Source organism: Oncorhynchus gorbuscha, unplaced genomic scaffold (assembly GCF_021184085.1).
Source record: "Oncorhynchus gorbuscha isolate QuinsamMale2020 ecotype Even-year unplaced genomic scaffold, OgorEven_v1.0 Un_scaffold_3309, whole genome shotgun sequence".
NCBI classification, from domain to species: domain Eukaryota; kingdom Metazoa; phylum Chordata; class Actinopteri; order Salmoniformes; family Salmonidae; genus Oncorhynchus; species Oncorhynchus gorbuscha.
This window is the reverse complement of record NW_025747584.1, coordinates 1990-13703: the sequence shown is the minus strand read 5'-3', so window position 1 is coordinate 13703 and position 11714 is coordinate 1990. Positions and strand designations below refer to the sequence as shown.

The 11714-nt window shown below is 48.3% G+C and overlaps 1 protein-coding gene across 1 annotated transcript; it reads left to right on the top strand.

Moving 5' to 3' along the window:
• Positions 1 to 49: 49 nt before the first annotated feature.
• On the top strand, positions 50 to 10667 carry LOC124027507 (protein O-GlcNAcase-like; the record flags this gene model as incomplete). Its single annotated transcript, XM_046339920.1, is given in 10 exon segments — positions 50 to 470; positions 3168 to 3219; positions 4407 to 4504; positions 5226 to 5356; positions 5886 to 6057; positions 6373 to 6471; positions 6676 to 6815; positions 7854 to 8004; positions 10059 to 10178; positions 10399 to 10667. Coding segments are annotated over 10 exon segments (1299 nt in total), but the record flags the coding sequence as incomplete, so codon positions are not given.
• Between the last annotated feature and the right edge of the window lie 1047 nt (positions 10668 to 11714).

The following is an 11714-nucleotide window of genomic DNA, read 5'->3' as shown; positions in this document are numbered from 1 at the left end:
TAAAGGAAATTGTACACTGTCTCTTTAAGCACACACCAATCAGTAGCCCTACGTCGATCCACGCGCATGGTTAACTAAAACAATATTTTCTTCACTTTTAATTATGATTCTTCCTATGATTGGCATTACACTGTAATTGTGTAATACAACTTGTATCGCTTTATTTGGCGAGCTACTGAGTCTGCGCACTAGGGAGCAATAAGGAACTCAACTATCATTCTAATAAAATCCCATGCAGAGCTACGTGGTTGACACAAACACAACTAGGCCATTTTGCGTGATCGATTGTCATTGAGTAACTTTACTTAGCTCGATGTGCTACTAAAGGCTTCATCTAACGTCAGATCAAATCATCTCCGGGACAGGTACACAAATTGAAACTACCTAGAACTTGGAGAAAACCATGCCGAAGCCGAGCGCTTCCAAGGCGACAGGGAAAACCCGCAGGTTCATCAGTGGTGTGGTGGAAGGTGAGAGTTCTACTCGTCATCACGTAAAATGGTCTACCTACTGTAAGATGTCAATCAAATAGCGTGCTGTCGGAAAGGCCTACAAATAGTGTCTGTTTTGATTCAATGTAGTTACATTACGCCACATATTTCAGTGCATGTGTCAGATTATAATATGGTACATTTGGATATACACCATATTAAACTCAGCAAAAAAAATAAACGTCCTCTCACTGTCAACTGCGTTTATTTCTAATTCTAGGAGGGCATTTTAGTTCTATTAAGACATTCTAGTTCTATGAAGACTTGAATTATCTGAGTACATTTTAGTTCTATGAGTACATTTTAGTTCTATGAGTACATTTTAGTTCTATGAGTACATTTTAGTTCTATGAGTACATTCTAGTTCTATGAGTACATTCTAGTTCTATGAGTACATTCTAGTTCTATGAGTACATTCTAGTTCTATGAGTACATTTTAGTTCTATGAGTACATTTTAGTTCTATGAGTACATTCTAGTTCTATGAGTACATTCTAGTTCTATGAGTACATTCTAGTTCTATGAGTACATTTTAGTTCTATGAGTACATTTTAGTTCTATGAGTACATTTTAGTTCTATGAGTACATTTTAGTTCTATGAGTACATTCTAGTTCTATGAGTACATTTTAGTTCTAGTTCTATTACATTCTAGTTCTATGAGTACATTTTAGTTCTATGAGTACATTTTAGTTCTATGAGTACATTCTAGTTCTATGAGTACATTCTAGTTCTATGGGGAAATTGTAGTTCTATGAAGACATTGTAAACGCAGCAAAAAAGGAAACGTCCTCTCACTGTCAACTGCGTTTATTTTCAGCAAACTAAACATGTGTAAATATTTGTATGAACATAAGGTTCAACAACTGAGACATAAACTGAACAAGTTCCACAGACATGCGACTAACATAAATTGTTTAATGTGTCTCTGAACAAAGAGGGGGTCAAAATCAAAAGTAACAGTCAGTATCTGGTGTGGCCACCAGCTGCATTAAATACTGCAGTGCATTTCCTCCTCATGGACTGCACCAGATTTTCCGGTTCTTGCTGTGAGATGTTACCCCACTCTTCCACCAAGGCACCTGCAAATACCCGGACATTTCTGGGGAGAATGACCCTGGCCCTCACTCTCTGATCAAACAGGTCCCAGACATGCTGAATGGGATTGAGATCCGGGCTCTTCGCTGGCCATGGCAGAACACTGACATTCCTGTCTTTCAGTAAATCACGCACAGAACGAGCAGTATGGCTGGTGGCATTGTCATGCTGGAAGGTCATGTCAGGATGAGCCTGCAGGAAGGGGGAGGATGTCTTCCCTATCATGCACAGCGTTGAGATTGCCTGCAATGACAACAAGCTCAGTTTGATGATGCTGTGACACACCGCCCCAGACCATGACGGACCCTCCATCCAAAAATTGATCCCGCTCCAGAGTACAGGCCTCGGTGTAACGCTCATTCCTTCAACAATAAACGCAAATCCGACCATCACACCTGGTGAGACAAAACCGCAACTCGTCAGTGAAGAGCACTTTGAGCCAGTCCTGTCTGGTCCAGCGACGGTGGGTTTGTGCTCATAGGCGACGTTGTTGCCGGTGATGTCTGGTGAGGACCTGCCTTTACAACAGGCCTACAAGCCCTCAGTCCAGCCTCTCTCTGCGTATTGTGGACAGTCTGAGCACTGATGGAGGGATTGTGCATGCCTGGTGTAACTCGGGCTGTTGTTGTTGCCATCCTTTACCTGTCCTGCAGGTGTGATGTTCGGATGTACCGATCCTGTGCAGGTGTTGTTACACGTGGTCTGCCTCTGCGGACGATTATCAGCTGCCCGTTCTGTCTCACTGGCCACATCTGCAGTCCTTATGCCTCCTTGGCAGCATGCCTAAGGCACGTTCACGCAGATGAGCAGGGACCCTAGGCATCTTTCTTTTGGTGTTTTTCAGAGTCAGTAGAAAGGACTCTTTAGTGTCCTAAGTTTTCATAACTGTGACCATAATTGCCTACCATCTGTAAGCTGTTAGTGTCTTAACAACCATTCCACAGGTGCATGTTCATGAATTGATTATGGGTCATTGAACAAGCATGGGAAACAATGTTAGAACCCTTTACAATGAAGATCTGTGAAGTTATTTGGATTTTTAGGAATTATCTTTGAAAGACAGGGTCCTGAAAAAGGGACGTTTCTTTTTTTTGCTGAGTTTATATCAGGGATGGTAAACTCCAGTCCTGAGGGGTGGAGGGGTGTCACTTTCCCTCTATCTCTAGCAAACACAGCTGATTTAAACTAATTGCATTCTAAACTGAAGACGACTATTAGTTGATCATTGGAGTCAGGTGTGTTAGCTGGGTCAAAAAGAGTGACACCAATCAGGCTCTGGAGGACCGGAGTTACGCATCCCTGATATTTACAGTACCAGTCAAAAGTTTGGACACACCTACTCATTCCAGGGTTTTTCTTTATTTTTTAAACTATTTTCTACATTGTAGAATAATAGTGAAAACATCAAAACTATGAAATAACACATATGGAATCATGTATTAAGCAAAAAAGTGTTCAACAAATGAAAATATATTTGATATTCTTCAAAGCAGCCACCCGTTGCCTTGATGACAGCTTTGCTCTGTGCGCCACATTATGCCTGACAACTGTAAACGTTTATATGACCTTTGCTTCACTCAGGCTTTTACGGGCGACCATGGACTATGGAACAGAGGACTGAGCTTTTCCAAAGGTAGTAAACCATTTCTAAACACACTCACCCATACTCTTTCTCTCCCTCTTCATCATCCTCTTTCTCTCCCTCTTCATCATACTCTTTCTCTCCCTCTTCAGCATACTCTTTCTCTCCCTCTTCAGCATCCTCTTTCTCTCCCTCTTCATCATCCTCTTTCTCTCCCTCTTCATCATCCTCTTTCTCTCCCTCTTCAGCATACTCTTTCTCTCCCTCTTCAGCATCCTACTCTTTCTCTCCCTCTTCATCATACTCTTTCTCTCCCTCTTCAGCATACTCTTTCTCTCCCTCTTCAGCATACTCTTTCTCTCCCTCTTCAGCATACTCTTTCTCTCCCTCTTCAGCATACTCTTTCTCTCCCTCTTCAGCATACTCTTTCTCTCTCTCTTCAGCATACTCTTTCTCTCCCTCTTCAGCATACTCTTTCTCTCCCTCTTCAGCATACTCTTTCTCTCCCTCTTCAGCATACTCTTTCTCTCCCTCTTCAGCATACTCTTTCTCTCCCTCTTCAGCATACTCTTTCTCTCCCTCTTCATTACTCTTTCTCTCCCTCTTCAGCATACTCTTTCTCTCCCTCTTCAGCATCTCTTTCTCTCCCTCTTCAGCATACTCTTTCTCTCCCTCTTCAGCATACTCTTTCTCTCCCTCTTCAGCATACTCTTTCTCTCCCTCTTCAGCATACTCTTTCTCTCCCTCTTCAGCATACTCTTTCTCTCCCTCTTCTTCACAGGGAACTTATTATCCACCTTGTTGCTTTCACCGATCCAGTCCTTACAGGAAGTTGTTCTTTTCACCGATCCAGTCCTTACAGGAAGTTGTTCCTTTGACCGATCCAGTCCTTACAGGAAGTTGTTCCTTTGACCGATCCAGTCCTTATAGGAAGTTGTTCCTTTCACCGATCCAGTCCTTACAGGAAGTTGTTCCTTTCACCGATCCAGTCCTTACAGGAAGTTGTTCCTTTCACCGATCCAGTCCTTACAGGAAGTTGTTGCTTTTCCAGAAGTGTCTCATACAGTGTGTTTGTGTAGAGAGCAGAAGTGTCTCAGTGTGTTTGTGTAGAGAGCAGAAGTGTCTCAGTGTGTTTGTGTAGAGAGCAGAAGTGTCTCAGTGTGTTTGTGTAGAGAGCAGAAGTGTCTCAGTGTGTTTGTGTAGAGAGCAGAAGTGTCTCAGTGTGTTTGTTTGTGTAGGGAGAAGAAGTGGGGTCTGAACACGTACCTCTACGCCCCTAAAGATGACTACAAACACAGAATGTACTGGAGGGACCTGTACTCACCTGAGGAGGCAGGTTAGGAGGACACAGCGTCACACACACACACACACACACACACACACACACACACACACACACACACACACACACACACACACACACACACACACACACACACACACACACACACACACACACACACACACACACACACACACACACACACACACACACACACACACACACACACACACACACACACACACACACACACAGCGTTGCAAACCCCTGACCCCTGTGGCCTCTCAGTACCACCTAGTTACACCCCACCCTTAGTTCAGATAAGAGACATAGTGATTGTGATGTGTGTTGTTGTGGCGTTGCCTAGGAGATGCAGCTCCATACTGTTGATATGTTGTCATGTCAGATCATCGGTGATGCCCTCACTTTGACCTGAAGATTCACTCCCATTTACCTTTGATCTACTTTGATTTAATTGATCTACTTCGCAACTATCGCATTGTTGTGAAAGCCTCTGTCTCGAATGATACCATTTCCCTCAGATAGTAGAAGTAGATGGTGCACGTCTTTAGGTCGTCATTTTGAGACATGGACAAATACAATGTGTTCTTGTCAATCCATTTACCTGGTTAAGTGAAGTTACAATGGTCTTTTTATTTTACTTTGACGTGGCACCCTCTTCCCTAATCTATACAAGATATATAATGCACAACCTTTGACCTGGTCAAAAGGGAATAGGGGGACATTTGGGGTGAATCTTAATCTTCTGTTCCAGAGAAACTGGTTGCTCTGGTAACTGCAGCGAAGAAGAACGGGGTGGACTTCATCTACGCCATTTCCCCTGGACTGGACATCACATTCTCCAACCCCAAAGAGGTTGCCACCCTGAAGAGGAAATTGGACCAGGTGATGTTCTAGAACCATGGTAACCTAGAACTGGACTAGGTCATGTTCTAGAACCATGGTAACCTAGAACTGGACCAGGTGATGTTCTAGAACCATGGTAACCTGGAACTGGACCAGGTGATGTTCTAGAACCATGGTAACCTAGAACTGGACCAGGTGATGTTCCAGAACCATGGTAACATGGACCTGGACCAGGTGATGTTCTAGAACCATGGTAACCTAGAACTGGACCAGGTGATGTTCTAGAACCATGGTAACCTAGAACTGGACCAGGTGATGTTCTAGAACCATGGTAACCTAGAACTGGACCAGGTGATGTTCCAGAACCATGGTAACATGGACCTGGACCAGGTGATGTTCTAGAACCATGGTAACCTAGAACTGGACCAGGTGATGTTCTAGAACCATGGTAACCTAGAAGTGGACCAGGTGATGTTCTAGAACCATGGTAACCTAGAAGTGGACCAAGTGAGGGTATTAGACCTATGTTTAGAGAGAGAAGCTGATTTCTCCTCCCCTCCTCTTCCAGGTGAGTGGGTTTGGCTGCAGTTCCTTCTCCCTCCTCTTCGACGACATCGAGACAGAGATGTGTCCGGCGGACAAGCAGGCATTCAGCTCGTTCGCCCACGCCCAGGTAGCTGTCACCAACGAGGTGTTCACACACCTGGGACAGCCTGACACCTTCCTCTTCTGCCCCACAGGTGAGGTCAGAGGTCACCTCAGAATCAGAATGATCTAGAATGGACAAACGGTCAGTCAGACCCATAGAAATAGAATCAGAAGGATCTAGAATGGACATTCTAATTCCATATCAACATTCCAATGTCAGACAACCGCACAGTGAGAAGGTCATTGTAATTAAAAGCAGTGTTCCATTACATGTTGGTTGTTGGCAGCCATATTGGACACATCCTGTTTTAAGATTCAATATAAATGATTTATTTTCTCACAATTTGCTGCTTTTTGCAAGAGTCGTCAAGGACTAGAATGTCTGTGTGTGTTGTGGTTTGTTTCAGATTACTGTGCAGCATTCTGCACTCCTAACGTCTCCCAGTCGGCCTACCTTCACACTGTGGGAGAGAACCTCCTACCTGGGATTGATGTTCTCTGGACAGGTGAGAGCAGACAGGAAGTCACTTTCCTTCCTTTTGTTGTCCACCAACTATGGTCTGTTTGCTCATTTCGTTCCTGGAATGTTTCCTCGGATGAGTGAGTTTTAAGGACAAAGCACAGTGTTAGGACAAAGCACAAGGACAAAGCACAGTGTTAGGACTATCAGGCATCCAATCTAACCCACTCTATGCTATCCTGTCCTGCAGGACCTAAAGTGGTGTCGCACCACATCACGGTAGAGTCCATTGTAGAGGTGTCCTCCGTCCTGAAGAGGGCGCCGGTTATCTGGGACAACATCCACGCCAATGACTACGACCCCCAGAGAATCTTCATGGGACCATACAAGGTGTCTATTATTATTATGACCCCAGAGGATGAGACCATACAAGGTGTCTATTAATATTATGACCCCAGAGGATGAGACCATACAAGGTGTCTATTAATATTATGACCCCAGAGGATGAGACCATACAAGGTGTCTATTAATATTATGACCCCAGAGGATGAGACCATACAAGGTGTCTATTAATATTATGACCCCAGGGGAGACCATACAAGGTGTCTATTAATATTATGACCCCAGGGGATGAGACCATACAAGGTGTCTATTAATATTATGACCCCAGAGGATGAGACCATACAAGGTGTCTATTAATATTATGACCCCAGAGGATGAGACCATACAAGGTGTCTATTAATATTATGACCCCAGAGGATGAGACCATACAAGGTGTCTATTAATATTATGACCCCAGAGGATGAGACCATACAAGGTGTCTATTAATATTATGACCCCAGGGGATGAGACCATACAAGGTGTCTATTAATATTATGACCCCAGAGGATGAGACCATACAAGGTGTCTATTAATATTATGACCCCAGAGGATGAGACCATACAAGGTGTCTATTAATATTATGACCCCAGAGGATGAGACCATACAAGGTGTCTATTAATAATAGACTTTTCTATTCACCTTCTATTGTGGAAGGTTTATGATAATTATTAATTGTCTATTCAACCACTATTGCCTATATAATGCACTACTATTGCACTATAAGCAGTGTTCTATAAGCAGTGTTCTGTAAGCAGTGTTCTAGAAGCAGTGTTCTAGAAGCTGTGTTCTAGAAGCAGTGTTCTAGAAGCAGTGTTCTGTAAGCAGTGTTCTAGAAGCAGTGTTCTAGAAGCAGTGTTCTGTAAGCAGTGTTCCAGAAGCAGTGTTCTGTAAGCAGTGTTCCAGAAGCAGTGTTCTGTAAGCAGTGTTCTAGAAGCAGTGTTCTAGAAGCAGTGTTCTAGAAGCAGTGGTAGACAGGGAGTATGTTAATAGTAGATGTAGAATAATAGAGAAGCCCCCCCCAATCCCTACATGTCCTCCTCTTCTTAGGATCGTCCCACAGACCTGATCCCCAAGCTGAGAGGGGTGCTGACCAACCCTAACTGTGAGTACCACCCTAACTTCGTGGCGATCCACACCCTGGCGACGTGGTGCCGGTCTGAAGGAGGAAGAGTAGGAGGACAGAGAGACGTGGAGATGAGTGAGTATCTATGAGGTGTTACTGTTTTACACTCCTTTTAATGTCTTATGTGAGGCAGCTTGATGTACAAGTAACCCCTGGACAGGACGCTAGTCTATCGCAGGGCCTCGGCCCCCAGTCCATCCACTGAGAGCCATGCAGAGAGGCCTCGGCCCCCAATCCATCCACTGAGAGCCATGCAGAGAGGCCTCGGCCCCCAGTCCATCCACTGAGAGCCATGCAGAGAGGCCTCGGCCCCCAATCCATCCACTGAGAGCCATGCAGAGAGGCCTCGGCCCCCAATCCATCCACTGAGAGCCATGCAGAGAGGCCTCGCCCCCAGTCCATCCCCTGAGTGCCATGCAGAGAGGCCTCGCCCCCAGTCCATCCCCTGAGTGCCATGCAGAGAGGCCTCGCCCCCAGTCCATCCCCTGAGTGCCATGCAGAGAGGCCTCGCCCCCAGTCCATCCCCTGAGTGCCATGCAGAGAGGCCTCGCCCCCAGTCCATCCCCTGAGTGACATGCAGAGAGGCCTCGCCCCCAGTCCATCCCCTGAGTGCCATGCAGAGAGGCCTCGCCCCCAGTCCATCCCGAGTGCCATGCAGAGAGGCCTCGCCCCCAGTCCATCCCCTGAGTGCCATGCAGAGAGGCCTCGCCCCCAGTCCATCCCCTGAGTGCCATGCAGAGAGGCCTCGCCCCCAGTCCATCCCTTGAGTGCCATGCAGAGAGGCCTCGCCCCCAGTCCATCCCGAGTGCCATGCAGAGAGGCCTCGCCCCCAGTCCATCCCCTGAGTGCCATGCAGAGAGGCCTCGCCCCCAGTCCATCCCGAGTGCCATGCAGAGAGGCCTCGCCCCCAGTCCATCCCGAGTGCCATGCAGAGAGGCCTCGCCCCCAGTCCATCCCGAGTGCCATGCAGAGAGGCCTCGCCCCCAGTCCATCCCGAGTGCCATGCAGAGAGCCTCGCCCCAGTCCATCCCGAGTGCCATGCAGAGAGGCCTCGCCCCAGTCCATCCCCTGAGTGCCATGCAGAGAGGCCTCCCCCAGTCCATCCCCTGAGTGCCATGCAAAGAGGCCTCACCCCCAGTCCATCCCCTGAGTGCCATGCAGAGAGGCCTCGCCCCAGTCCATCCCCTGAGTGCCATGCAGAGAGGCCTCGCCCCCAGTCCATCCCCTGAGTGCCATGCAGAGAGGCCTCGCCCCCAGTCCATCCCCTGAGTGCCATGCAGAGAGGCCTCGCCCCCAGTCCATCCCCTGAGTGCCATGCAGAGAGGCCTCGCCCCAGTCCATCCCCTGAGTGCCATGCAGAGAGGCCTCGCCCCCAGTCCATCCCCTGAGTGCCATGCAGAGAGGCCTCGCCCCCAGTCCATCCCCTGAGTGCCATGCAGAGAGGCCTCGCCCCCAGTCCATCCCCTGAGTGCCATGCAGAGAGGCCTCGCCCCAGTCCATCCCCTGAGTGCCATGCAGAGAGGCCTCGCCCCCAGTCCATCCCCTGAGTGCCATGCAGAGAGGCCTCGCCCCAGTCCATCCCCTGAGTGCCATGCAGAGAGGCCTCGCCCCCAGTCCATCCCCTGAGTGCCATGCAGAGAGGCCTCGCCCCCAGTCCATCCCCTGAGTGCCATGCAGAGAGGCCTCGCCCCCAGTCCATCCCCTGAGTGCCATGCAGAGAGGCCTCGCCCCAGTCCATCCCCTGAGTGCCATGCAGAGAGGCCTCGCCCCAGTCCATCCCCTGAGTGCCATGCAGAGAGGCCTCGCCCCCAGTCCATCCCCTGAGTGCCATGCAGAGAGGCCTCGCCCCCAGTCCATCCCCTGAGTGCCATGCAGAGAGGCCTCGCCCCCAGTCCATCCCCTGAGTGCCATGCAGAGAGGCCTCGCCCCCAGTCCATCCCCTGAGTGCCATGCAGAGAGGCCTCGCCCCCAGTCCATCCCCTGAGTGCCATGCAGAGAGGCATCGGCACCCTGTTTTAGTTTTTGCTATGACTCAACCTGGGGGATCGAACCTCCAACCTTCCAATCTTAGGATGAACCACAATGCCAATGAGTTAAATGAACCCTAAACTATGTCATCGCCCCAGCAGGTGGTGGTGATGATGATGATGATGAGGCAGGCTCAGACCCCTGCTTCAGCCCCAAGAGAGCCCTCACCCTGGCCCTGACTGACTGGCTACAGGAGTTCCTCAGCACAGACCAGCCTGGAGGTACAGAGGGAAAGATGACCAACCAAGAGGGCAGCTTCAACATTCAATTCAATACAACTTTATTTATCCCCTCGTGGGCAAACACATGAAAACGACACAAAAACAACACATCCTCGTCTCCATGAGGACCGTGATTCCAGATCCACTTTTTAATGACATCTACTCATTGTGAAGAGATAAAACGGATGAATTAACTCTCTGGCTGTCGTCTTCACCTCAGGCCCTCGACCTCTGAACCCCACCCACCTGAAGAAAGAGTCCTCTGACGAGGAGCCCATGCAGACTGATGTGGGAGACCCCGTGTACGTGCCAGGTTCTGGGGACAACCCCCTGTTCACTGCAGAACCCCTGACCCTGGACGATCTCCAGCTTCTCTCAGAACTGTTCTACCTGCCGTATGAACACGGTTCTACTGCTAGAACCATGCTGACGGAACTGGACTGGCTGAAAGCACACAGAGAAGCAGTGGGAGATGCAGAGACTGAGCTGGTGAGGAGTGTGTGTGTGTGTGTTGGGACTGAGATGGTGAGGATGTGTGTGTGTGTTGGGACTGAGATGGCGAGGAGTGTGTGTGTGTGTTGGGACTGAGATGGTGAGGAGTGTGTGTGTTGGGACTGAGATGGTGAGGAGTGTGTGTGTGTGTTGGGACTGAGATGGTGAGGAGTGTGTGTGTGTGGGGACTGAGATGGTGAGGAGTGTGTGTGTGTGTGTGTTTGGGACTGAGATGGTGAGGACTGAGATGGTGAGGAGTGTGTGTGTGTGTGGGACTGAGATGGTGAGGAGTGTGTGTGTGTGTGTGTGAGGAGTGGGACTGAGATGGTGAGGAGTGTGTGTGTGTGTTGGGACTGAGATGGTGAGGAGTGTGTGTGTGTGTGTTGGGACTGAGATGGTGAGGAGTGTGTGTGTGTGTTGGGACTGAGATGGTGAGGAGTGTGTGTGTGTGTTGGGACTGAGATGGTGAGGAGTGTGTGTGTGTGTTGGGACTGAGATGGTGAGGAGTGTATGTGTGTGTTGGGACTGAGATGGTGAGGAGTGTGTGTGTGTGTTGGGACTGAGATGGTGAGGAGTGTATGTGTGTGTTGGGACTGAGATGGTGAGGAGTGTGTGTGTTGGGACTGAACTGGCTGAAGGGACTCAGAGGCAGTGTGGGATATAGAGATAAATACTGAGTGGGACTCAATCAATGTAATAATTTAAGTATCTTTATTGATGTGAAAACTGTAAGAACTTACATGGACAACTCTCTAACACACATACACACTTTCTCACTAACTCCCTCTGTCTCTATTTATCTCTCTGTTGTATCTCTCTCTCTGTCTGTATCTCTCTCTGTCTCTGTGTCTCTATGTATCTCTCTCTGTCTCTGTGTCTCTTTCTCTGTCTCTATGTATCTTTCTCTGTCTCTATGTATCTCTCTCTCTGTCTGTGTCTCTTTCTCTGTCTCTATGTGTCTCTATGTATCTCTCTCTCTGTCTCTGTGTCTCTTTCTCTGTCTCTATGTATCTCTCTCTCTGTCTCTGTGTCTCTTTCTCTGTC